The sequence below is a fragment of the Anser cygnoides genome, chromosome 3 (assembly GCF_040182565.1).
Source record: "Anser cygnoides isolate HZ-2024a breed goose chromosome 3, Taihu_goose_T2T_genome, whole genome shotgun sequence".
NCBI classification, from domain to species: Eukaryota; Metazoa; Chordata; class Aves; order Anseriformes; family Anatidae; genus Anser; species Anser cygnoides.
Window position 1 is genome coordinate 121238703 of NC_089875.1, and position 21960 is coordinate 121260662.

A 21960-nucleotide genomic window follows, 5' to 3' on the forward strand; every position below is an offset into this window, starting at 1 on the left:
TCGTGTTTCCCTATGGCTGCTGCATAGGAGTCAGTTTGAAAATTTGAACTGGGAATTTCATTTGGTTAAGAAATGTCCGTACCAGGTAGCTCCTCAAGTGGAAATGTTGGTTTTTTGGTGTTATTTTTGCCAGTAACGTCTCGGTTTGGGATGCATGGAGAGAGGCAGCCACAGTCTCTCTGTGATGAAGAACATTTAGTTCATCAGGAACAGAAAACACATAGCAATTGCTAAAAAATGATCTGTTGAAGCATTCACGTTACTAATTTTAGCTGTATTTTAGGAATCTGATACGAAGAATGTATTCTTTGCATTGAAATGCAGTGCAAGAAGTCTGTCTTGCTGCGTGCACAGTTTGTGTCATCTTACTAAGACCTTGTCTGTGATTTTTAATATTTTTTTTTCCTGGACTGCAAAGTACGATACGGTACAATTTGTCTCTATAACAGAATACTACAGCATCTGCAAAGAACAGAAGTTTTCCAGCTGTTTCCTTGGAGATGATTCCACTTGAATTTCAGTTCTCCTGTAACTTTTATCTGAAATACAAATGCAGACAGAAGTTCTTTCTGCATCGGAGGATGAACTTGTTTTTGCTGCTTTTGGTTTCGGAATAGATTTTAAATCTGAGAAGCCATTGAGAGGTTAAGTCTCCAACATACTGCAAAATTTTCACTACTGTCTAGAGAGAAGCCTGGAAGGGAAATCTGCTTTCAAAATGTCTCTCGCAGGGCTCCCTATCTCATTAGTACTACATGTTTTTATTAATGCTTTGTTGCAGTGTTTTCTTTAAGTGTCCTTTCTTCAACAGTATTTTCCAGTCTGGCATTCAAGGGCTACATCAGTACTAGTTAATTAAATAGTGCCAGAACGTCCAAACTGCCTCTTCAGGGAATGGTCCCCGATGCATGCTCTCTGCCAGAGAACTGTGTGGGTCAGTGCTAGTCCTTCTGGACCAAAACCTTCCCGAGGCTCTGCTGGTAAAGTAACAGAGTGAATGGCTGAGTTTCTGTACTCTGACGATTATTATTTTGCAAATTAGAAATACTTTTCTTCTCTCTTTCATTTCTTCCAAAAGAAATGCGTGAGGTTTTAAGGTAAGGCGTTGCAAAGGATTGTGATTATTGGCTGTAGGTTAGGGCTCATCTCTAAGATTCGGGTTCAGCTCTGGTTAGAAATCAGCAGCAGTCATCATCTGCGACTGTTCCCTGCCCTGGCTTCTCCTACTGATTTATTTAGGGCAGCACGTTTCCTTGGGCCCCCGAGCGGCAGGGAGTCCCCTGGTGCCCTGCTGCTGCCAGGGAGCCTTGCTCTGCTCTGCCCGTCACTGAAGATGTTTTCCTCTCTGCACGCCAGGAGTCATGCGGCTGCTCTGGGGTCTGCTCACCCTGTAGAGGAGGAATCGGGGAGCCAGGTATGTCCAGAGGGCTCCAGGAGTCTCTGGCAGGTTCTTTGCCACAGCCTTGGACTGAAGCGTGGCTTGAAGTTACCTCGGAAATGCATTTAATTCAAGGCAGGTTAAGGTCAGTTCAAATGAAAGTATCGATGTACAACATCCAAAAAAAGCAGTGCTGTCACAACTGTTACGAAAAACAGGAAAGAAATCAAAAAAAAAATCATGGCTAGTCTGTTTTTAGTGAGGTTACAGCAGCAACATCTCTCTCCTGTCCAGGTGGTTTGCTGCTCTTCCTGATGAAGGTGGTAGCCAACATTTCCTGACATCTCGGGCTGTGGCCATTAGAGCTAGGAAACCACTTGCTAGGAAACCTCTCTCCGTGGAGGAGCGTGTTAGCTGCCAGAGCCAATTTTCTTTTGTCCAGGCACGCCAGAGGACTTCAGTCACAATCTTTTCCCCTCTGACTCCGCTTCCTTCCCACGTGTAACCCAGTCAATGCTCTTAATTAAACAGTATTTCACTTCCCTGCAAGCTCGCATGTCCCCTTCGCTGGGTCAGGCGTCGTGTCTTGCACTTTCCCATTTCTTGCTTCCAGGAGGGCAAAAATTCCTTCCCCCTCAGCAGTGAGTCAGTGGCGTATTTCACCGTGTTCACATTTTTATATGCTGTATCAGGCGGTACTGTAAAATCACTTGATACAAACATGTAAATGGGAGACAAGTGAGTAAGTCATGATTGCCTCCTGATTAAGATCGCTAGGGCCATAATAATCAGCTTGGGGTGACTGATCCCAACATCTTTCTCCTATGCATGCTGCAGCAGTCAGGAATCCACAATCACAAGGCTGCGAATAGAAATTAAACTAATACCACCTGTTTTCTGTGGTCTCCACGAGAGATAAAATCGTTCATTACAGTCGGTGACTCATCTCCCAGTCTGTTGGTGCTGCTCGAGCACACTGTCTCATGTGTTTAAGGAAACTGTGCCTTTGCCTTTTGCAGTTACGGAGGTTCAGAACTTTCTAAAAGTAAATCTGATGCATCATACCGGTGTTAAATTCACCTGCAAGGGAAAGCGTTAAGGGGAGAGAAACTGAGCTGGCACAGAAGTCAGAGGTAAAGTTTCAGGGCACATTCGATGGTACTCTGAAGTATCTTGATTTGCTCATGTAAATAGCCTTTTGGTCACCTTCGAAGTAATAAATTACTCGAGTAATCAGTGCCTCAGAGTTCCTGTTGGGTGTTGATTCATGGGCTGCCTCGGAGATTGCCAACTGGCAAGGTGCACTCAGGAGACCATAGGACGAGGCTCTGAAGTGCTGCGAGGATTGATGGGGTTTGCTAGGGCTCCCCGGAGTTTTACTTCCATTGCTGGTTGGATATTTTTAGAAACGCCAATCTTATTAGCTATTAATAAGAGAAGAAGTGGCCCAAGATAAGTGGAAATACGGGGACGTTAATGAATTGCCTCTGTGATGTTTGTCTGCTTTAGATTGATGGCCTTTGAAAAAAAAATTAATTAGGTGGATTTGGGAGAAGCCAAGGATAAACCCGTGCTAGTGGGTTGGTGCTATGGAGTAGCTACTGTGTACAATCCCCTGGTTCTTAACGAGCTTCACTTTTGCAGGTTTAAGAATGTAACAGCTTTGAAAATAGGCTTGATACTGTCTTAACTGGGATTTTGGTACGGGCATGAACAGGAATACTGCTGTTCTTAAGCAAGGACACTGCTGCAAAAAACAGCATTCTGCAGGCATGTTTTGGAAGGAAGCTTTTATATTTTTATAAATTCATATATAAGTGTATAGTTTCATAAAATATATAGTCGTGTGGCCTTGCTTCTGTATAATACACACCAGAGACTCTTGGCTGGCTTGCATCTGTCCCAGGTTCCCACTTCCTAAAACACGTTCAGCTATATTCATTCGGTAAGGCTTTGTGCATATGGACATCCCACAATCTCCAGGCAATGCTGCACTGAGATACCTTGTTGTTTTTCTGTTTAAGTTTTGAAAATCTGGTCAATTCAGAGGAGTGTATCCGTCTGACCGTTCCGTGCATGCTTTCCTTGCTAGTGTGTGCTCCATCGTGTTTTTTCCTGTCTCCATCTGCAGGAGCTTTCCTTAGAGCGGGCCGAGGAAGAACCAGTAAGACAAACCTGACACAGGGGTTGAATGTGTGGGGATACCTTTTGTGCTCCCTCCATCCTCAGCAACTCTTTCTCCAACCTCAACCCAAACAATCCCCTAGTTTATAAAACCCAAACAGCTGGGGAAAAAATACCCACAAATTGTGAGGCTGGCTTAGGCAGGAAGTATTCAGAGATCAGATTCATGAGGAAATGGAGGTGACTTCCATGCAAGCGACTTGTAATACGCAGCGGTATAAATAGCCTTGAATCAGAACTGTGAGCAATTGCAGTTTTTAGGGATTTAAAAATAAATATAGTTTTCTTTCTTAGGAATCATCCTCTCTGACCACCAGTGTTCTCACACTGCCCACAAGTGGTAATCCTCCTTTTCAAGCCTGCACAGGGGTTAAGGGCTTAAAGCTTGTTTTTAGCCAAAGCTTTGGGTTTGGAATTCGTCAAGTCGTGGGTTTCATCTTTTGTCGTGTTTACAACCCAAATTTTGATGCAGGTTCGCAGTCCACCTTTTCAACCGCTGCTTCAGCCAAGAATTACTTCTGGCTTAAGGCAGACTTATCTCCAGTGCACTTTGCCCACTTCTGGAGGCTGGTACAGAAGCAGTAACTCTGCTCCCTGGTTTACTGGTTTCACCCTGTGGGCTGGGGAGCATCCTGCGTCTCATCAGCTGCGCTCGCCCTAAGCAGAGCAGGGTGAGGACCTCTCCCTGTGCCAGGAGCTGAGGTGCTCATCAAGCAGTTAGCAGATTTTCCTTTTCAAGCACATACAAACCAGGACTGTGCAAATGAACGCCATCAGTTCCTGCGCTCCTTCAGAGTACATTAGTTTGTACTCCTAGAAAAAAAATGTCAGTGTTTCCCAGCAGACTCTTTCCACGGTATTTTGTTCTTGCTGTTCTTGGGGTAAACAGGTTCAGCTGAACCTGCCTTCTCAAAAGCTGTCTCTTTGCTCTTGGAGATGTTTAATCTGCAAGCAGACAAGGCAAAAGATGCAGCAGGATTTAACAGGATCGCCATTACAACGGTATGTAAAACCATGCAAGGTTACTCTCAAACAAAGGAAAATCTGAGGTCCCCTGCATCAGGCACCCAGGAGTCATCGCAGGCAATGAACCGGGGAATGATGCACAAAGCAAGCTCGGCTGTACAGCAGCTGCCTCGTGGAGTATCTAGTTAAATATCACTTCATTTGAAGAGGGCCGGTGGGAGAACTGCATTTAATTGACTATAGAATCAATGACAAATGCACTAGGAGTGCATTTGCAAGGCAAGACGAGCATTTGCGAGCCGGGTTAGGACGGGCAGTTTGGATTCTGGCACTGCATGGCGAAATTCGGGTACCGATGGCACGGGAAATGAGAAAAGCCCTGGATATCCTCCCTTCGTGTTTTACATGGTGCCGTGGTGATACCTCTGGTACTGCCAACATGCAGATTTCTCCGAATGCTCTTTTCAAAGCTTGCCTCCTTGGATGCTGGTGACTGCAGTCTCAGCCCTGGGTGTTTGACCAAACAAACCAGAATTAAACATTTGCAGCAACGGGGCGGTTTGGGGGCCTGCCTGGCAGGGTTTCTGCGCAGAGCCAGCAGCGTGCTCTCTGCTCCTCAGTGGTAGGGAGGAGGTGCCCCCCACCACCTAAATCAAAGAGCAAAGTAAAAAAGCAAGCGGCTTGTTTATCATGAAGTCGTTGCTCATTTAAGGTAATTTTCTGCATGAGTGGTGCCTTTCTACTCTTCTGATGTGAGTAGTATATTAGTATGCAGGCTTGGGTAGCTGAATGGTAGACCCTGGAGGCATCACTCTATTATTCAGAGCTCTGGGGAGGTCTGATCTGAAATGTCTGTTTTTCCATTTTCCAGCATTTGTAATTGCATGTGTGTTTTCTTTGCCTTTTGTTGTTTTTTTGTTGGTGGTGGTGGTGTGTGTTTTTTTTGTGTGTTTTTTGCTTTTTGTGTTTTTTTGTTTTGTTTTTGTTTTTGCTTCTACTTGTACCTGCTTGGAATTTGCATCTTTTTCCCCTTTAATAAAGCCCCCCCCAAAACCTAAATTACACTAAAACAATTTCAAACACGTTCCTCCTCTGATATCCGCATGTCTTTAGGCGCTGAAAATGTGGAGGAAAAAAAAAACAACAACAACCTTGGTGTTTGAGACCGGTGGATGGGCCAGTAAGCTTGTTGAATTTGTAACTGCTTCTTCCTTTTTGGCAGTAACTAGGTGCTCGAGTGCTGCATTCAGCATTTTCTCTCCTTTTGGAAGGATGATGCTGCTCCAGTCCCTTCTGGGGACTTCTGGGGACCACTGAAGCAGCGGACAGGTATCTGTTTATTTAGGGTGGGATTTTGGAGAGCTCGATGTGCATCTCCCATTTTGCAGCCCATAGGTCTTGGCACTTCCTTTTGGGAGTCAGTGAGGAGCTGTTGCATGCAGTGACTCAACCAGTACGTTTTTTTTTTTTTTTTGTCAGAAGCTGCACAGCGTTCAGAGGATGATTTAGAGCAAACAAATGAGCTCTGTGCTTGTTACCCGTGTTCCTCCCAGCCTGCGGCATAAGCACGGCGCAGCCCTCGTACCTGTTGTTCTTTGATCCAACTTGCAACGCCTTTGCTCCAGACTCTGCCTCCGTCAGGACATGAGCACGCTGCAGCGGGGCAGATCAATATGTCATTTCTGACACGGCCGATGCTGGGTGTCTGGGGAGGGGAGTAAAGATCGGGTGAGCGTACAGACGTCGTCTCGCTCCCCAGCCGCGTGTTGCTCAAGGACTTCTAAAGTCAGAGAGAGTGCCTTTGTATCCGATAGCCTCGAGGGACTTGCTGCCTTGCCAGTCTGTCTGCCTGCAACAACTGATAAACTTCCCTCCCCATCCCTTTCCGCGAGCTTTCTAGTGTTGGTTGTAATGCCTCGCTGGCTTACCTTGAGCTTGGGAGAAGTCATCCTTCAGCCTAAGTGACGGTGGATGAAGGGCAGCCCTCTTTAAAACCTTTCCCGTTGTCTCCCTGAGTATTCCTGTTACCATTATTTTGACTTTGCTGCTCGGCATCCCATAACTAGCCCCATCTGACCCTCATCGTGTAGCAAGTATCAGGCAGTCATACGGGGATGCACACACTAGTGACCCAAGGTAAGATAGCTGGGCCTGTGTTTTTCACTGTAGTGCTTTGGTTTCAGGAAAGTCACGTGTTTAAAGAATTACACTTTCTTTAAAGCAGCACCAGTGATGAGCATGTGAACGTAGCATATAACGTTTTTAAATATTGGAAGTCCAGAGTCCTCCCCCCCGGATGACAGAAGCATAAAGCTCCTGCCTTGATGTACTTACACAAATTCCTCCATTATGGAGCTTTTGTTTTTCCTCTAAGCATCGACTTGATTGTTCTGTTGTCATCCTCTCATTTTGGTGGCTGGCTTTTGCAGTAATGATGACCAGAGAGATCGAAGCCAGTGCTTTCCAATTACTTGAAGCATCTGAAAAATAAAATTTCAAGACTGAGACCTTCCTCTTCAATGTGCGATAGTTACACGTGATACTGAAAGACATGTAGCAGGAATGTTTCCCTACTTCCTTTTCAAATAACAGTTGTGCACTTAAATAATGTGGATGCAGGTGCAGCTCTGAGGAAGTTCCCATCCCAAATGCTTCTGTTCTTTTAACGCATGTGTCGTTCACTTCAGCCATCTAGGAAATCTGGACAGACGCTATCGGCAGCAGGTCTACAGGGACAGAAGGGTGAAGATGGGTGAACGTGGCAGCGCAGCGATGGCAGCAGCACACACACACACACTCTCAAGCTCCCTCCCAAGGACTTAGTGCCCCTGGAATGGCCCAGCGCCCTGGCAGATACCTGAGCAGCTCTGGCCAGCCGGTGCCAACACACAGTCTAGCAATAAATGAGCACGAGAAATCCATGCGTCACAGCTTGCCCGTGCCCAGGCAGCCTGGCTTTACGCTACGCTCCCCTGGCTCCGAGCACGATCTGGGCTGTTATGCTTTGCTAGCTCCTTGCCAAGTCCTTAATCGCGTGCTCCTCTTTGTGAGAAGGGTTGGGGCTGTGCCAAACCAACATCCTGTCCTGGCACCGAAATGCCTTGCTTTGACTCTGGGTGTAATATTGATGTGTGGGGTTTTTTTGTTTTGTTTTAAAGGATGTGTCCCCTCCTGCCTCAAGGATAGCCGCTGATTGTACACGTACGTTTCCAACGGTATCATCTCAAAACACTGGTTGTGCTGTCCGGCACTGCCTCTCTGTGCCCTTCACATATTTACACACATCTCTGTGTGACAGCCACTTTCCTCTAAGCTTTACAGCACTGGCATGTGCAGAGCCCTATCGGCACCAGGTATATTTCAGCACAAGCAGCTCCCTCCACCTGTACTTACTGTAGAGACAGCAGAGATCAGCAGGTTTAGTACCAGTGGCATCTAACAGTGACAGTACTTGGCTTTTTTGTTTTACCTCTGTGATCCAAGTTTCACGTACCAAGTCAAGGTGGGGCTGTGACTGAGGACTCCTTTTATTCACAGCAGAGGAACTGAAGGTACCCAGCCGCCGAGTAGCTGTCTCTGCCTCTACCTACCCGTCTTAAATCGGCTGCCAGAAGGAGACAGACAGCAACTTTCTGCTGCCGTGTCATCCTTAACGGGTTGGTGTTTCACTCGCTGTCCTTGAACAGCACGCCGCTCGCAGCAGGTGAGCTGGCTCCCTGCTTTAGTGAATCTGAAAGCGGAGGTGCCCTAGGTGAGCCTGCTGGTGACTCCAAGGGCAAGGGCCGGGAATGAGCGGACAAAGTATTTACGTGTTGTAAAGACTGTAAATTACTTTTCGAACAGTAAAAGCCAGCTCTATAAATACAGTGCTCTTGCACGGAAGAGCTTTTTCAACTGCAGTATCTGCTGTGACGTCTGTCAGCGTTATCTGTTTATGCTGGCATCGGAAAAGCAGGCTAGCTTGGCTTGTACCAACAGGATTGTCTCCTTATCTCTGTGCAGAAGATGCTTGTTCGGGAGGGGTGGGGGATGAGATTGAATTCCCCTATCGCAGGTGCTCGCCCTGTTAAAGCCAAACGCACAGAGGTCCTTTAATAAGCACCCTTTCCTTTTTTCCTTTGAAGTGCAGGCATTTTGTCACCTGTGCCTACACCGTCCCCGGTTGCCTTGAAACGCACCTCATTGATAATTTACTCCGAGACTGGAGAGGTGGCTGGAACAGCAGCCAAATCCGCGCCGGCACGCCTCATCTTCTGAAGCAGTAGTTTAATGTCTCCCTGCAGCGAGATTTCGCTGTAGCCTCGCTCCAGCCCCGTGACGTAGCAGCCTTATCGCGGCGGTGTGGAGGTCTGGCACCGCCGCCGTTCCCCCCCCCGCCGCTGTAAGCTAATTACTATGCGGCAAGATGATCAGTTTTCCCCCAGACCAGGTTTCTATTTGTGTTCTGTCAAGTAGAAAATTAACGTGGACGCAGGCCAGGAATGCTTCACGCCTGAGTGCGCGGAGGGTGAAGGTGGCGACGGGAAGGCAGGCTGGATTTCTGAATGGCGGGTGTGGAGGATCAGGTGATGTCAAGCGTCGCCGGCCTGCTTCGTTAGCTGCATCAGCAGAGGAGCCGAGGAGCTGGGGAAGAGCTGGAGAAAAACGCTCGCAGCCCTCACGAGCCGCCCATCCCCGTGCGCTTTGTTCAGAACAAAGCCAAGCGAACGGTGTTTCTGCAGAGCAGGTAAGGGGTGATGCCTGCACAGTTCTAAGCGAGAGGCTAGGTAGCCTGTGTTCATTCATTAGCTGCCACGCTGGAGCCTTTTAAGCACCTCCTCGCACTGCAGAGGTACAAATGTGTTAATTGAGTGACTCCGTCCACTTGTGGCGCTCCTGGGCTCCGCAACACACAAACTTTTAGGAATCGTCTCAGGAATTTGCAAGAGGGGCAATAAAGCAAAACACAGGCAGCAATGAGGTTAAATCCTGATGGATTTTTCCCTGCCTGGTCATTCTCACTTCTCGTTAATCAGTAGCAGTGTATTTTGGAGTGTCTCGATGCATTTATTAAAGGTGTCCGGGGCAATAACCTTCAGGCAGAGCCACCTGAACTGCTGAATGTGCCTGTCGCTTACGGGAACGCATTGCAGGGATTCCTGAGAGGTGTGGGGAGCCTTTCTGCTCTCTTCTTTCTGCTCTTTTCTCTCCCTCCTTTTGCTCTCCAGAGGTCATTAACGTCTGATTGAGCTCTATCAGCTCTAGATCTGTGGAAACCTTTTCAGTTGCTCCTCGATACAGACATTATGTTTGTACCGCTAATGGTCTCCCCCCGGTTCTGATGAGCAAGAGAGAGAGCTGAGAAGCAAAGGCTGATTTGAGACCCCACCTTCCTGCACTGGGCGGCTGCTGAAACTTGTTTCCGAAGCTGTGTACTGCGTGGGGAGAGCTTCCTTGGAGAGCTGCTATGGGATGAGGTGGGTGCTCAGGTAACGCCAGTTTAATAACTGGTAGGCTAGCTCTCGAGATTGCTGAGTGTTTCTTCCTTGGTGCTTAAAATCTCGTAGGCCATAGGAGAGAAAATTGATCATGAATTCCTCTGATGCCTGGTGAGTCATCCTAAATCCCCGGTCTCTCAGTAATACTTTACCAGATGGGTTGAATATTTCAGCAACTGTCTCTGGAAGAAGCCTCAAGACATTACATAGCCTGTGCATCTAAAATCTCACAAACCTTTAACTTGACAAATTTGGGGGTTAGTAGCAGAAACGTTTCGCTCTCCCTGTCTCTCTCAATGCCCGGTGGCCACACCAGTGGCAGCACTTCGTTAAAGTGAAAAAGAAGTTATTGTATTAGGTCTTAAATATTTCATTTTGTTTGGGGTAGAGTCGGAAGATCTGTGAGCTCTGGCTTCGTCTGTCCCAGTTAAAGGCTTTCCCTCTCCCGACCGGGGCTGCTTTCAGTGCAGCTGGGTTGGGGCAGGCCGGTGTAGTCATTAATGAAATATTGCTTCTGTAATAAGGAGATCAATGAGATGGAATCTCACCATCTGGAAGCTCTGGGATGGTTCTTAACTGATTTCTAAACGGCAGGTCTGCAAGTAGAACCAGGGCACCTCCTGTGTGCTGAACGGCACCCCAAAAGTTGAATGCTGCAAAACCAGTTCTTTAATGCTACCACTGGATTTATTACTTATTGCATCACTGGTGACAGTCTTGGGTTTGAGACTTGGCTTTAAGAACAAATCAGCCCGAATGATCAATTTGTTAATAACCTAAGGCTTTTGCTGTGGTTTTCCTTGTACATTTACCCACAGATGGTTCTTCAGTGGGACAGGGTGAGAGCAATGGGGTGTATCTTCTTTGCTTTAGTAAAACTTCATAAGCGGTTCACTAAATCATTCTGTCAAGGTACTGAGATACCTTTCCAGAGCGGGGCTGGTGCATCTGTGTCTCACAAAGCACTCGGGCCTACGAGGCTGCGGTCAGACTCTTTGCTGGAGCCCATGGGACTCCTGCTGGCACCTCCAGCCTCCCACCTCGTCACTGCGGGAGCTGGATGAGGGGACGCTGCCTTTCGTGCGGGAGATGTAAAAGAAGAAAAGAGTTTTTCAAATTAGCCAGGTCATAGACTAGGCCAAGCCATCACAGATTTAAATTGGATTAAATTAAATTAAAGGTGTACAAAGAGCAGGTTGCAAAGGAGGGAATAAAGGTTTCCCTTGGCGTTACTTAGAGGTGAGTTTTCCATCAATTTTATTTATCAAGCAGAAGCCGAGCGCAAGTTGGAGGAGGGATCAACATTATCAGAAAGGGACGGCATCTCTTTGCATTCACATCAAGCCCCCAGTGTTGGTTCTAACGTGGATTTTCAGAGCAGGGACTGGATTTGGCTGCGGGGACGCTCGGGGATATGCGGGGCTTTCCGCTGGTGGGTCACGGCTTCAGAAATAATCCAATCTCAAATATGAAAGCTATCGGTGTTTTGTAGCAGAGAGGTGAGTTGGTGAGCTGATGAAGAGAGACGCAGGCTTCAAAATGCTTTTTATCACAGCCTTGATTTGTGATTTCAGACAAATTACCCAGCTGCCTGGGATCTCGGCTCTTCTTCTGGGACGTGGTGATGACAGTACCTCCCTGCTAGACAGAGGTGTTGTGAAAATAGTAATTTAAAATCGCTGGCAAGCAATCTGTGCAGGAAGAAAGCACAACTTTCATTTGACAGAAGAAAATAGAGGCTTTCAGGTGCGGATCTCGCTTCCAGGTTCAAAAAACGGCAACGCACAAACTAAACACAGGTTAGGCACGATCGCTGCCGGTGCCTTTGGTGCTGTTAATCAGCCAGCCCTTACAAGAGCAAGGCTTGTGAAGCCCTTCACGCACGGTGGTATTAAGAGTTGTGTAAGTACATAAAGATATATCTAAATCACAGCTCTAACTGCGACGCTAATTAGCTCTTTGTGGTTGCTGCAGCAGGAGGAGGTCACGAAATACTGAACTCTCCCATGCCTGCCTTCAGTCCCTCCAGAGACGGCTGAAACATGGGAAGAGTGGCTCTGTTAGAGCTCTGACATGCTTAGAGATGCAAAATGCTTTACAATATTAAAGATGGTTTCAAGTGCTCAGTTTTTAAAGCTGATGTATACTTTCATTGATCTTCTTTTTTTAAAAAAATAATATTATATTCCTCTTTTCCATTTGCATTTCCTGGATTATGTTTTCTGATGACTGCCAGAGTACGCGTAGCTCTCAGTAATTCTCAACAGAATCCGTTGTTTTAAAAGAAAAGTGAGCATGTCTGTGCTTCCTCTCCATGCTATTTGGAAAATTGAGAGTATCACATTTGTGAGACACTGGGTAATGTTTCCAAAAGCCCTTACTGTTATTTTTTAATCTCCCAGTATCTTTAGGAACTTTGGGGAAATAAGGTGACAATTATCCAATCTAAAAAAGAAATCTTTGCTGCAGGGATTGATGTAAGGATTGTTCGTTGGTTTCTTAAATTAATAATGTTCTTTCTGATTGCTCTGAAACGCTCGGGTTTCCTCAGCAATGTTAATAATGGTGCTTTTTTTTCCCATTTCCTGGGTGCTGATAAGGCATTCTGGTTATCTCAAATCCTTCGCCTTTTCCCCATTGTTACCGTTCTCGGCGGTTGGTTGCTAGCGATTCACATGAAGCAGCCTTGTGTTTTCCCTGAAGACAAAATCCAGCATTGTGAAAACTGTAAATGCCAAAGCAAACTAATCAGAGGTCGGGGATGGATGTTCTGCGCATTCTTAACTCATGTATCATTTTGGAAACGCGATGTGGGTTTTTTTAGTTAGCATCCAGTACACAATAGACAAGAAAAAGTTCTTTCTTCTCATCTTTCCCTGCCACTCTTAAGTATTTCAACCCATGGTTTTGACCCTTCCTCATTTAAGCAGGTCCTACCAACTTGAAGAAGTCTCTTTGCCCGAGCTCTGGATGCTCTGAGTGGCTGCCAAGTGCCATTAAATGTCAGCTTTGCTTTGAAGTCCTGCGTGGAGACAAGACTTTGAACAGCAGTGGATTTCACAACGAGGCATTTTTCTTTCAACCAGCCAAGTTTCTTCTTGGACTTGGTGGAGGTCAAGGCAAGAAGCATAAAGAAAAACCTAAAACTTCTCTTTTACTAGCAGTCCAGAGTCTCCACCAACACTCATGGGGAAAAAGAGGGTTGTGTTTGCTCGCTCGCCGCTGACATCACGCTCCAAGTCACCCGACCCCAAGTCTTGAGAGCTCCAAAATGTGAGCTTTGTGATCCATGAAAGATGGCCTTTGAATGCTCCTAGCGCTTTGGCAGCAGCAGTCCGATCACGGGAGACGTGCTTGGAGACCAGGGAGACCCTCCCAGCACTTCAGTTCCCTCTGCTCTTTTAGCTGTGTTGAAAATTCAGATCCTTCTGGGCTGTCCTGTGGCTTCCAAGCCCCCAGCCCAGCTCCGTGCAGCCGCTGTGTTTTTTGCTGATGTCCCTGTGAGTACTGTGCGTGCGTGGAAGCATCGGTCTCTTCCTCCTCTGTGCCATTTGGCAACCACAAAAATGACATCCCAGCTGTGGCAGAATCACTGCCTGGCTTCAGATTCACTGCTGGTTCTGGCAAAGTTCATGGTGCTTCGAGTGTAGGGTCTCCCTCTCCTGCGCTAACCACGAATCCCTCTCGCAGCACCCTTGGAGGACGATCCTACTCGACAGATCCTACAGGTGATGCCCGCACAGCGAGCCCAGAGCTCCCTCTTCCCAAGGCAAAGCACCGAGCCTGGTAGTTTAGTCCCACAAAATTTGGAAGAGGTTTCGCTCTCGGCAGAATTGCGGTCGGCACGCTAATGGTTGGAGGCAGTTTGGGAAGTTCGGCCGATTCGGGTTCGGTGCCTTGTGCTGCCCCGTGGCTGCTTCTAAGAAATGTTCAGAGGGGGAAGGAAGCCGTGAGCTGTTGTTCGCCCTGACCGCGCTGCTTCGGGAAGGATTTCGGTTGCTGCCAAAAGATGTGGAGGCCTGCATGGAGACAATCCTCTCGTGTGCCTCAGTAAGTCTCTGCTATGGAAATTTTATGAACTATTAGGAGCTCTTTAATGATCCTGAAAACAGTCTCATTTTCACTTAGTTCTGTGACCAGTGAGCCATGGGGAAGGAAGCTTTGAGGATGCTCGGCCTCTGCTGCTGCACTGCAACATTTCCGTGTGGCAGAGTTGAGTCAGAAGAGTGTATTTATGGGCTCTGCACAGAAAAGGGCACGGGCAGGGGGGCTGCACGTGGGCCATGACAGCTGATTTCCACCGTCCTCCTCCTGGGCCAGAGGAGTGTTTAACCCTGGCACAGCGGTCACCTTTCTCCATCCCCTAACACAGGCGAGCTTTTTTTTTTAATTTATTTAATTTTGCGGTGTAAATGTTATGGTAACAAGCCAGGCTCGGGGGTTTTATCAGTAGGCTGCGCCGTTATTCAGCCGCTACCAAAAGAAGAGAACAAAAGGCTGTGAAACGAAGCGGCAGCCCTTGCCAGGGGATGTGTCACTGGAAGATTGCAGCGAGGGACGCTTCCAAAACGCCTCAGCTGGCCCCGAGCCGTGGGTTTCTGTCCAGGTCGGTGTGCCGAGAGCCCCAGCCCCTCTCCCAGCCACCGGCGGTGCCTGGAAGTGGTTGTTTGAAACCTCTGCTGGCTTCAGGCTCTACTCGACCACGTAGTTTGATGTGGAATATTTAAAACCCCATTTTAAAAAACCTAGAATGAGAGATGCAACTAATCCTGGCTTAGAAGGTCAGATAGCTTCTCGGGACAGCTTCCGGCCTTTCTCTTCCATTCTCATGTGATATTTCTTTTGTGATACATCTCAGACGGTGCCTCTTCTGTCCCGTGAGTGCAGGTGCAACTTCGAGTGGGATGCGTGCTGCCCTGGATCCAGCTGGCCCACCCTGTGTAGGTGAGCCCTAAGTCAGAGCAGCGAGGATTTGGGAAGAGACGGGTGCCTTCCTTTCCAGCACGCTTTATGGATAAGTGCCGTGTGCGTGTTAGGCATTGCGGGCTGCTTCTCCAGCCCTTAGCTTTAGTGTGACTTGTGAGCAGCCGAAATGGCACGTAGTTTTAATACCTGTGATTTTTCTTAACTTTTCTTACGTTGATACTCTCCCGAGCAGAAGGCAGCAGCATAGTCCTGCTCCTTTGTCTGTCGTTTGGGCTTTGCATTCATACGAAGTTGAGATAATTTCACAACGGAGATGATTTATCGGCAGTTATTAGTGCCCCACGGATCTTTTACTCCATGTAGCGGTGCCTACTGGGTTTTACTTCTCTGGTGGATGAAGAAGGCAGAGTGGTTTCTGGCTGCCAGCCTGCTTTTAATTCCACGTTCCAACACCCTGTTTCTCTTCCAGTTGTGTCACGCTGATCGCAAAATGTCCTTTCTCCGTAGCGCCCGTGATTTCCTGATAGGCTTTGACTACAAAGAAATGCCTTCGTGTGAATGGCATCCTGGTGGATCTTGCAGGCTGGGCTGGTTAGCCTTTGGGTTCAGAGCTGAAGCGAAGCCTTTGCTCGTCCTCCCGTGCTGCGCGTGGGTTTGTTTCACGGACACCTTGCCGCATTTCAGCGCGGTTCCTTTCAGAGCAAGCTAAGCTCCAAGCTGGAGATGTGCAGCAAGGCAGCCGTGCTGTGCCTTCACCTCAGCCCTCAGCTTGGACATCTCCTGCCTCCTCCCCGTAGAAGACTTCGCTGCTGAAGGACGGTAATGGTGCGAGAAGTTGCGCCGCGAGCACGGCTGGGATGACGACGGAGGTGCCTTGCGGGGCAGCGCCGCGTGGGACCCCGGGGGCACGGGGCCGGCCGACTGCATCATCCGTCTTGTTAATGGCTTGAACCCATCGCCCTCAAATGAGAAGAAGTTGGCACTTAACTAGCGCCTCTTAATAGCTGTGAGATTAATGGAGGCAGCACACAGTGCTCCGATGCAACCTCCTCGGCTGCCTTCTTTTAAAATCCACGCATCTCCCAAGATCTTGGGGGAAAAAAAGGGGAATTTTAAATAACTCTAATCAAGGTGGGTTTAAGACCATCACCTGAATTACTCCAATTGTTCTTTAGCTTCAAGAGGACTCTTCTTCGGCTTAGATTTCGCTAATCCTTTTATCTGAGTCGTGCCACCGCTGGGGTGGCTCTGCTGTTTTACTGCCAAAATCTGCGTGTCATCTCCCAGCATCTCTGCTAACCCAGAGGGTTTTTAGGCAAAATACTGATAAAGGGGATGGTTTGCTGCGGGTCGGAGATCCCGACTCCCCTGGGTAGGGATCAGGAGGAGGGAGTGGAAGGGTTGTAGCGGGCTGGTGTTTCTCCTTGCCTTCAGGCTTGTTCTGAAGCCAAGTGAATTCGGATCCCTTCAGCTTCAGCCAGGATGAGGGGAGACGAGGATGTTTCACGCGTCTCTTCCCATGCCGAAGTTAACGTAACGCTTCTCTAGGATGTTGACTGGGCGTTTACCTGGAGCTGGGGCACTTAAGCAGCTCGGTAGCTACTGCAGCGTGCACTCAGGAAGCACCCTGGGGCTCCTTTCCCCTAGTCTGCCAAAAAGGCAGAGGCTGAAGCTGCCGGAGAGGGAGCGGCGTGGGGTCCGAGAGGGTCGCCAGCTGCACCGGGTCACCGCCTGGCGGAGATGGCAGCCGACTCCTGGAGAGCCGCTTCCAAGTGCCACAGCTTCCAGGAACCGGCCGGAGGGGTGAGATCAGAGGAGCGAGGGGCTGCTTTTCTCGTAGGGCTGCGTCCTGGCTGTCCTCCTGTCCCTGCCCACCAGCTGCGCTCACAACGGTGCCGCGATGCCAAATCCTTCCTCCCTCCTCCTCCTCCTCCTCCTCCTCCCGATGACTAATGTCTGCATCTGTGAGTAATTAGATAAGGTGAGGGGGAAGGCTGCTCTAATGGACCTGTCCTGCTGCAGGGCGCTGCGGGGAAGGCAGCTGTTTGTGGGGCCGGGCTCACCCCGCGCTGCGCCGCTGCGGGGCCTCATTAAGAGAGGAAGGCGAGGGAAGAGGCCGTCTGAGAAGGGAGGCATTCGGAGGCTGCCTTTTCAACGAGGAAATTGGATTTGTGGCGGCGGGGCCCACTCGTCTATCTGAAGTGGAGCTGAGCTCATTTCTGAGAGCGATTGGACAGAGTTCGCCGGGCTTTAGAGCCCTTCAGTTCCTGGTAATGGTGCCTGCAGCTGGGCTGCTTCCTCTCGAGAGCCCGTCTTTGGTTTCTGCTGTACCTGGGGTGCTCCGAACTCCTGGCTCTCAAACATGTCTCGCTGTTGTTTTCTTCCTCTTTCCCTTGCAGCTCGCAGACTTTCTCAGGACAGAGGACAGGGTGCGTGATTCAGGGTAGAAAGAACAGCTACGTTACATCATTTTCTCCCTCAAAAACAGCATTTTTAGTCCAGGTGCTAATGAGCAAATATCCCTACCCTGGCACAGCAGCCAGGGAGGTCAAAGCAGGCAGGTCCTTTTGGCACCATCCCTCCACATCAGTGACTTCCCTGCCTGGCCCTGGCTTCTCAAACTGCTTTGTTACCACCCTGAATCAAAACTTTTTGTCCTTCTTGCAGGTGTTGGCACAAGGAACTACTACAGGAAGATCGGCTACGAGCTGGAAGGGCCGTACATGGTGAAAAGGTTGGACTGAGCCCCGGGAGGCCCTCACCCTCCAGCTGCCGGGAGGAGAGGACGACACCAGACTCATCCTGGGAGGAAAGCTCACGGTGCTGGATTGAAGCTGAAAACCAAAGCCTGCCACCTGCAAAGGACTTGCTTATGCCAGAGCCAGAGCAGCAAATGGGGCATCTCCCCTGGGGCACACAGTTCTCCTGAGAGCTGCCCCTGCCCCAGGGGAGGTGATGGGCATGACGTGTGTCTTGTTACCCACGTCAGCCTGCCGGATATCCGGGGCTGGCTCTGAGGCATTGCAATACAGGACTGAAGCACAGGTGAACTGAAAGCTCTGAATTTGGGGGCCCTGTCAGGCAGCCTAGTGTGAAAAACGTCCATTATTTCTCTGATGCTATCTTTCGGGCTTTTAACGTGTGTTGAAATTGCATTCAAAACGAATGAATTCCTTCTCTTTACATATCATTTCTGCTGCCTTGGCTGCTTTCTGTCCATCCCGGGACGTGCGCGTCGATCCTTGTGTGGTGGGAGGCCACTGAGGATTGAAAGCCAGTACAGTCCTTGCTAGTGGTAGGATTTGGGACTAAAATGTAACCCAAACCTCTGCGGAGACACACAGTCGCACCTCCGAGGTCTCCAGGCCAACCTCTCCCTCAGAGCAGGCTCGATTAGCTGAGGTTGCTCAGGGCTCGGTCCGGCCAACGCTTGGATATCTCCATGGTGGAGAGCCCACACCCTCCAGGTCCCTGTTCCAATATTTGACCACCTCTAGTGTGAAAAAGCTTTATCCTAATACCAACCACACCGGTGCCCTCCACTAGGCTCAATCCAGTTTAATCTTCATTTTCTGCACCCAATCTTCTATTTCTCTGACCTGTAGCTCACAGATTTGGGCACAAGGTGCCGTCTGCCAGTGGTTCCGGAAGCCTTGCCAAGGTCAAGGTGTACAGCATCAGCTGTCCTCGTCCCCACTGCTGTCACCTTGCTGCTGAAGGCAGTCAGGCTGCTCAGGCACGATTCGCCCGTGAGGAATTCCCGAGGGCTGTTCCCGGCTGTTCCCCTCCTTTCTGGAAAGGGCTTTGGGGAGCATTTGGGCCCTAACTTCCCCCAGGACGGGATTCATTCAGCTGGAAAATACAGGAATGTTAAAGCTTCCTTGCACAAACGGAGCGAGGTGTGAGCGAGCTGTGCCCCGGGGGAAGAGCTCAACACCTTCCTCGCCTCCTCCCAGCCCTTTGGTGGGCGAGGAGGGTGCAGGGCGGGTGGGTGTCCAGTGTCACGAGCAAGTCCAGGTTTCAAAAAGCACGGTGATGCTGCCTGCTTGACTTTACCAAATCTGTGGGAGCCACGAAGCAGAAAGGTGCCGCCGCAGCAGCCGGCACGCTCAGAAAGCAGCGGCCGAGCTCTGAACTCCTCCACTGCTTCCTCGTAGCGCTTCAATCAAAAAATGGGGTAGAAACGCGGAGCAGCGGCTTGTAGAGGACTTGACATTTGGGGGAGTAAATATAACAAATGACTCTGCCAGGAGCCTTCTGGAAACTTCGCAAATAACGAGCCTTCGGCCACACGTGATTAACTCGGAGCAGCTCCGCGAGGAAAGCTCGGGCGGGCACGGCGCGGCGCCGGGCAGTAAATGCGCTTCTGCCACCGTGATCTATTGCTGCTCCCGCACGGCGGCTGCCGGGGTCAGCGGCGAGCACCGCGCTGACGTCTGCTGACGCACGGGCTGCGAAGGCAGCGGGCTGCTGGGCAGCGCGTCCCTTCGGGGGGGAGCTGAGACACCTGGCAATAAAGGTTTAATGATCGAGGGGAGGCTCCTGTGCCCTGCCTTTGAAGGGCTGGAGGGTGAAAACCTTGTTGGGACCCAAATCCTGCGCGTGGCCGAGCCTCGCGCCCTCTACGGATGGCTTGGTTTAAAGAGGGGAGGTGGAGGCTGTTGCTTCTGGAGGTGTTTGAACTGCTTTTTCTTCCTCCGAGCCACTGGTAAATGGGGCATGTTAAGCTTCTGCCACTAAAAGCAGAGATGAAAATGGATGTGCTGCGAAGGGACGCGATCGCTGTGCAGCACCGTTGAGGTGCTCCGCGGAATTTAGGTGTTCTGGTACCAAATTATGACTCACGATGATGCTTTCAGCCCTGCCGGCCCCGCTCTCAGGTACCCGCCAGAAAAACTCAACGCTTCCACGTGTCTGAAAGCTTGGCCCTCTGGCAAAACCAGGAAATACCGGATACATTTATTTAAGGCCATTTTGAGCTTACTAGCCGATTTATCAAGAAATAAAACTTTTTTTCTGGCTCTTATTTTTAGCTTTCCTGTTCTTTCTGCGTCGCTTTCGTGCTGCACTGGCTCAGCGTTGCGCGCAGCCGGCGCGCCGGGCTGGTCTGCAGGGGCTGGGGTTGGTTTCTCCGCGTGATGAATCGATGCGACCGGGTGAGGTGAACGCAGCCGAACGAGCAGTGCCTTTGTGCTTCAGCCTGAGCTTTTTCTTCTGCTGGGCAGGGGGAGTTCCTCCAAATCCCGCTCCTGGTGCGCGCCCTGCTTGCATCCACCCTGGGCTTTGCGGGGGCTGATGCCCCGAGTTGCTGCTTCGTGCGTCTGCCTGGGCTCAGAAATACGCTGGGACGTGTCCACTGCCTGCAGGGAGCCGGCCCTGTTAGCAGGTGCCTTCGGATGTGCGAGGTCTCAGCGGGTTCGAGCAGAGCTCGGGGGCTCTGCGGTGCCTGGACACGAGCCCGGGCACGGCCGCTGCCTGCCCTGCACGCCGCAGGCTGGCGGGGGGGGGAGGCGAAGCAAAACCACGCTTCCCGCTGCTGCTGCGATGGGCTGACAGCGTTCCTGGGCTTGAAGCACACCGGGAACAACCAGTAATAAATCCGTGATGGCCAGGAGGGCTTCACACAGCTCTAGCTGCAAAAACGGAAGGAGCAGAGGCAAAGTGAGAAGCTGTGGGAGGAAAGGGGCCGCTCGGAGCCTTGCTGTGCCGATGCTTGGAGCACTGTGACCGCCCCTTGAGCTGCACTTAATTAACGCTGGGCGGGCAGAGGGGCAGCGTACGGGACCTGGTACCCAAATAACAAACTGGGGGGGGGGTTCAACAGGCTCCTGGTGGGGCTGTGGGCGCACGGCATCGACCCCGTACAGCAGGCGCAGCTCAGCTGTACCCAGAGCTGCTCTTTGCACCGGGGCTTGTAGGGCACAGCCACGGTCTTGCTTATTGCCAGGCCAGTTCCTGCTCGCTGTTTCGCCGTGTCGCCGCTGCTGCCTTGTAACAGATTTCACACGGGCAGGTGACGTGCAGACGTCTGAGCTCCAGGAGCCAGGGCCGAGGCTGGGCGAGTTGGGCTGGCTTGTTCCCGGCCGGGCTGCTGGTCCTTGGGGCCAGGAGGCGGCTCAGCCACAAGGAAGTTTTTTTTTCTAGTTGTCCACTTATGTATTATTTGCAACGCTCCGAAAGTCGGGGATATTACACGAGTTTGGTTTGTCCTTCGTTAAACAACACCCGTGTCAGAGCAGGCGCCTCCTCCTTACCGAGCTGTGCTGTAGGAAGTCGGCTAATTGCATTCGGCAACTAATTGCCAAAGGCAGCGCTGCTCTGAATGCCAGGAGCAGTTCGTGCTTCGCTCGCCTGGCTTGGGCAGCATGGCATTTTAGCGTGTTGCGTTTCTCCTGGGCTGTCGTTTTTGGGATGCTGATGCTCCTCAGCGCTGGCTGCAGCGGGGGGACAGGCTCAGGAGCTCAGGTGCAGCGGGAGCAGCAATAACCAGCTCGGGGCAGGAGCACCGGGGCGCGCGCCCCGCTTCCGTTGCCGTGCTTTTACGTTCGCTGATGTGAAAAGCAGCCCTGCCAGGTTCAATATTTCTCTTGCTTCTATTTATACACCTCCTTCCTCGTTGCTTTCAAATCCTCTTCTGCCCCTGCCTCGGTAGCGATTAGCGAGAGCCCGCTAAGTGCACCCACCGCTCCCGCGGTGAGCTCGGGGCTGCAGAGCAGCTCCTGCTCTCCCCGGCTGCAGGGAGCCGCTCTTCGCGCGGGATTGCTGCTGCCAGAGGCAGGGGGAGCCCTGCTGGGGCTGGGGGGTGCCTCTGGCCGCTGCTTACAAGGCTTCCTCCTTCCCCAGGGGACCACGGGGGCTTTTGCCCTTGTTTCTTGCCACCGCTGCCGTGCATCCCAGCGGTGCTTGGCTGCCGGTGGGGGGCTTGGGGCTGCTGCCAGGGGGCTCAGAGCTGCTACCAGGGGGCTTGAGGCTGCTGCCCACATCATGCAGGTGTCCGCAGGTGCTCACCCCAAGAAGAAAGCACGTTCT

The 21960-nt window shown here is 50.5% G+C and overlaps 1 protein-coding gene across 2 annotated transcripts in view; it reads left to right on the forward strand.

Annotated features, from left to right (window-relative positions):
• Positions 1-21960, forward strand: part of ELP3 (elongator acetyltransferase complex subunit 3) — a 94128-nt gene that overhangs the window by 66575 nt on the left and 5593 nt on the right. Inside the window, exon 15 of one of the 2 annotated variants that reach the window (XM_066995133.1) lies at positions 17599-18121. The exons of the other annotated variant lie outside the window; for it this stretch is intronic. Coding sequence (XP_066851234.1) covers positions 17599-17675 — 77 coding nt within the window. The 3' untranslated portion in view covers positions 17676-18121. Of the gene's footprint in view, positions 1-17598; positions 18122-21960 lie in introns of those variants that run through there. 2 annotated transcript variants of the gene reach the window in all.